This window comes from Etheostoma cragini, chromosome 10, assembly GCF_013103735.1.
Source record: "Etheostoma cragini isolate CJK2018 chromosome 10, CSU_Ecrag_1.0, whole genome shotgun sequence".
In the NCBI taxonomy this organism is placed as follows: Eukaryota; Metazoa; Chordata; class Actinopteri; order Perciformes; family Percidae; genus Etheostoma; species Etheostoma cragini.
This window is the reverse complement of record NC_048416.1, coordinates 15480693-15485988: the sequence shown is the minus strand read 5'-3', so window position 1 is coordinate 15485988 and position 5296 is coordinate 15480693. Positions and strand designations below refer to the sequence as shown.

Genomic DNA, 5296 nt, shown 5'->3' with positions numbered 1-5296 from the left:
GGATCTACTATAGTCCCGGGCAGCCATGCGAATACACTAGTCCTCCCTGACAGGAGAGGGACATCTGGAGAGGTAAGATGAACGTTTTTGATGTTTTCATTTCCATGTCTCCTCCATGGCTAAACGCTTTTTTTAAAGGACCCTTTAGCAGTGAATTTGTTATCTAAAATTTGCAGGTGAGCTGCACATTTTTTTTGCTTTGTAGAACAAAATATGTTCTTTCTGATCATGGGTCACTTGCTAATCATATAATGGTGCTGGTATGCTCTTTAAATGTAATGGCAGCTGTGGTGATGAGTGTTAGAGGGATCTGCTCAAATGGATGGATTGCTTTATAATGCCAGGAATGCAAATAGAAAGATAAAGGTTACAACATGTGCAAAAGTCAAAGCAGGTCTATGTCTTAATGTTCTGAACATTTGAAGATTCTCTTTGATGTTAATTTACCACTGTGGAAATTATAATTCCAACGCTTGGTGTCAGTGTAGTTTAGTGATTCTGTGCTTCTGACAGCACTTTACGTCACGAGCTTTATTTGGACTGAGCCCTTGAATTTTACTCAAACAGCATACTTGGGCGCAAGACCTCTATTGGCAGCAGCCATTCTCAGTCATTTTAAGCCCTTTTGCAAAAAAACAAACAAATAAAAAAACAGACGGTCACTTCAGAAATATAGCGGACTGAGTTTATATTATAAAACGACGTAGTTAAAGAACTGTTCTTTATCGCGTTCGGGTCATGGAACAAAGAGGACGCAGAGCATGGAGGGACCTACAGTTATGGTTTGCCCTGATGCTTATTCTGGATATGACATGGAGCGGAGCTTCTGCACAGATCAGGTATTCAGTATCAGAGGAGGTTCCAGATGAAACCGTCGTCGGGAATATAGCCAAGGATTTGGGGCTAGATAAGAGTGCACTAAAGGACAGAGGATATCGCATTGTAGCAGGCTCAACCGAGCCCCTGTTTCAAGTGAATCAAGATAACGGTATATTGTATGTCAAAAGAAGAATAGACAGAGAGGAGGTTTGCGAAAGGACAAGCCCCTGTTTGATCAATTTGAAAACCGTGCTAGAAAACCCGCTGGAGATCCACTACGTGGCAGTGGATATACTGGATATAAATGATCACTCCCCGGTTTTTCCAGAGAAAGAGAAAAGGCTTGAGATCTCTGAGTCGGCTGTTCCAGGAGCGAGATTTCAACTGCAGGCTGCGCGCGACCCCGACGTAAGCCAGTTCTCCATTCAACAATATAGGCTCAGCCATAATGAATATTTTAAATTAGAAGTGAAGGATAGAGGCGAGGACCGTAAAGTACCATTTTTAGTTCTCCAAAAGCAGTTAGATAGAGAAACAGCTGCGAAATTTAAGCTACGTCTAACAGCCGTTGATGGGGGAAAACCAGTGAAGTCTGGCGCTATAGAAATTATTGTGGATGTACTTGATATTAATGACAATTCCCCAGCGTTTACCAAAGAGTTGTATTCTGCCACACTCAAAGAAAATGTTCCCGTTGGCACTGTAGTGATACAAGTAAATGCAACCGATTTGGACGAGGGTGCAAATAGTGAAATAATATATTCATTTGGTAACGAAGTTGACACAAAATTAATGAATGTCTTTAGTATAGACGAAAACACAGGTGAAATTAAAGTTACCGGTAAGATAGACTTCGAGGAATGTAAAAGTTATGAAATTGACATTCAGGCGTCTGATAAGGGACAAGTTCCTCTAACAACTGACAAAAGTGTAATGATAAATATTATTGATGTTAATGATAATGCACCTGAAATAGAAGTGACATCATTTTCTAGCTCTATCAAGGAGGATTCAAAGATTGGAACTACAGTGGCTCTGATTAGTGTCAGTGATTTAGATTCTGGAATCAATGGTAAAGTCATTTGCACAATTAAAGAAGAAGCGCCTTTTACTTTATCTCCATCATTACAAGAAAACATGTACGCTGTTATAACCAGGTCACAGTTGGACAGGGAAATTGTTTCCATATTTAAAGTCACAATTATTGCGAAAGACACAGGTGATCCGTTATTTTCAACTGAAAAGACAATAAGCGTTGTAGTATCAGATGTAAATGACAACAGTCCAGAGTTTTCATCAAGTCCCTATGTATTTTATATTACCGAGAACAACAGTCCAAGAGCATCAGTATTTTCAGTAAAAGCCTCTGATCGTGATGAAAGCGATAACGCGCTCATTTCATATAATATTTTCAGAGGAACAAGTGGAGAAAATATATTGATCTCATTTTTAAATATCAACTCTGAAACTGGAGATATCTTGGCGCTAAAAAGTTTCGACTTTGAAACTCTAAAAACGTTCCAGTTCCAAGTTGTTGCCACAGATTCTGGAACTCCGTCACTAAGCAGCAACGTCACAGTGAACGTGTTCATTCTGGATCAGAACGACAACGCTCCAGTCATCCTGTATCCAGTCAGCTCTAACGGTTCTGCTGAAGGTGTGGAGGAGATTCCCCGCAATGTGAACGCAGGACACTTGGTGACTAAAGTCAGAGCCTATGACGCTGATATAGGATATAACGGCTGGTTACTGTTTTCACTGCAGGAAGTTACTGACCACAGTCTCTTTGGTTTGGACCGCTATACAGGACAGATCAGAACACTTCGCTCATTCACGGAGACAGACGAGGCTGAGCATAAACTGGTCATACTGGTGAAAGACAATGGGAACGTTTCACTCTCAGCAACAGCTACTGTGGTTGTCAAAGTTGTGGAGCCCAAAGAGGCTTTTGCTGCTTCTGATGTTAAAAGTGCAACAAACAATGAGGAGGAGAATAATGTAACTTTTTACCTGATGATAACTTTGGGCTCAGTTTCAACACTTTTTCTCATCAGTATCATCGTGCTGATTGCAATGCAGTGCTCCAAAACCACAGACTATACTTCTAAATATCTACAAGAGACTAATTATGATGGGACGCTGTGTCACAGCATCCAGTACAGATCTGGAGACAAACGGTACATGCTAGTAGGACCCAGAATGAGTATAGGATCTATAGTCCCAGGCAGCCATGCGAATACACTAGTCCTCCCTGACAGGAGAGGGACATCTGGAGAGGTAAGATCAACAGTTTGACACTTCCACCTGCACAATTGCTTTGAAGCTGATTTATGTTTTATGCTTGTATATGTCTTATGTTGCATATTGTTAAGGTATTAAACGTATTAATTGAATATAAATGGTTTTTAAAGTGAAAATAGAAACACAGTGCCAAATTAAGGGCTACGGATATGATATTTCGAAATGGATATTAGAGCAGCTGGGGTGTATAAGGTAAAATTGATAATCTGAGTGTTTGTGGATACATGTCTGTAGATAAATGAGGTCTTTGAAATTCGCTTACTTGTAATGAAAAACGATATCGCATGGTGTCAGTGCATGAAAACATAAGCGCTTCGCAAGAGCTCATGTCAGCTGCATCGCATGAGACGCCCATTAATGATTTTACTAGTTCAACATAGCACCGCCGTTTGTGAGCTGAGGGTTTAGCCATTGTAAAATTGTCTACATTTCAAATATATTGAGAACAGAAAAAACGGCTATTCATGCTACTGCACACGATACTGTTTCACTGATGCCATTTTCTTTCGTGAAGGATTGTAAACATTTTCGTTGATGACCATGGAACAAAGAAAGTGCGAGCCAGGAAGGATGATACGGCGGTGGCTCTGTTTCGTGGTTGCTATGCTTTTGTGGAGTGTGACCTCGGCGCAAATAAGATATTCTATTTCTGAGGAAGTCAACGAAGGAACTGCGGTTGGGAATGTTGCAAAAGATCTGGGATTAGATAAAAGCACGTTAAAAGACAGGAAGTATCGGATTGTTTCTAGTGCAACGGATCCTCTTTTCCATGTAAATCAGAACGACGGCATCCTGTATGTGAGCAGAAAGATTGACAGAGAGGAAGTGTGCGAGCAAAGCAGTTCATGTTTGCTTAATCTGAAAACAGTGCTCGAAAATCCACTGGAGGTCCACTATGTTGGAGTTGAGATTTTGGATGTGAATGATCACTCTCCATGCTTTTCAGATAAAGAGAAAACGTTAGAAATTTCCGAATCTGTGTTAAGTGGAACACGCTTTCAGCTACAAGCCGCACGAGATCCAGACAGTGGTCATTTCTCTGTGCAGCAATATAAACTGAGCCCAAACGACCACTTCCGTTTGGAAGTTAAGGACAAGGGAGAAGATGGTAAAATACCTGTATTAATTGTACAGAAATCTTTAGATAGGGAGTCAGCGGGGCGTCACTCATTAGTGCTGACTGCATTGGATGGAGGGAAACCTCCAAAATCTGGCGAGATGAATATTCAAGTAAATGTTTTGGATATTAATGATAACGTGCCTGTTTTCTCTCAAAACACGTATTCTGTGATGCTCAATGAAAACGCTCCAGTGGGAACAACAGTCATACAAGTAAATGCAACTGATTTAGATGAAGGACCGAACGGAGAGGTATTTTACTCCTTTAGCAACAGCGTAAATAATAGGTTATTTAAACTGTTTGAAATAATTCCATCAACAGGCGAGCTAATTGTAAAAGGACCAATAGACTATGAGCATAAGGATAAATATGAAATTGAAATACTGGCATCAGATAAAGGTCTCGCTCCTCTAACAACTGAAAAAAGTGTGGTTATCAAGATAGTTGACCTTAATGACAATGCACCCCAGATTGAAGTCACCTCGTTTTCAAGCTCAATACCTGAAGATTCCAGACCAGGCACTACAGTTGCCCTTATCAGTGTTAATGACTTAGACTCTGGTCTCAATGGAAAAGTTAATAGCTTTTTGCTTGAGGATGTTCCTTTTGTGTTATCGCCGTCTTTACAAGACAAAATGTATTCATTGGTAACGAAAATGCCTCTTGATAAAGAAAAACAATCACATTACGCCCTAACGATAATTGCAAAGGATTCGGGGCAACCAGCGTTATCATCTGAAAACACAATACATGTTGTTGTATCAGACGTGAATGACAACAGTCCTGAGTTTTCACTGAGTCCATATATTTTCTATGTCACCGAAGGCAACGATCCAGGTACTTATCTGTTTTCTGTTAACGCTTTTGATCGTGATGAGACCGATAATGCACTTATTTCCTATCATATTCTAAGAGACTCAAGCCCAGATAACAAACTGACATCATTTCTCAACATAAACTCTGAAACTGGAGACATTTTGGCGCTGAAAAGTTTTGACTTTGAAACTCTGAAAACGTTCCAGTTCCAAGTTGTTGCCACAGATTCTGGAACTCCGT

The 5296-nt window shown here is 40.3% G+C and overlaps 2 protein-coding genes across 4 annotated transcripts in view; one reads left to right on the top strand and one right to left on the bottom strand.

Moving 5' to 3' along the window:
- The window catches only part of LOC117951262 (protocadherin alpha-C2-like), a 125719-nt gene that overhangs the window by 100795 nt on the left and 19628 nt on the right, over positions 1-5296 (bottom strand). The gene's annotated exons all lie outside the window — the stretch shown is intronic.
- The window catches only part of LOC117952240 (protocadherin alpha-3-like), a 6103-nt gene continuing 1297 nt past the window's right edge, over positions 491-5296 (top strand). Inside the window, exon 1 of the mRNA XM_034884392.1 lies at positions 491-3000. Coding sequence (XP_034740283.1) covers positions 739-3000 — 2262 coding nt within the window. The 5' untranslated portion in view covers positions 491-738. The remainder of the gene's footprint in view (positions 3001-5296) is intronic.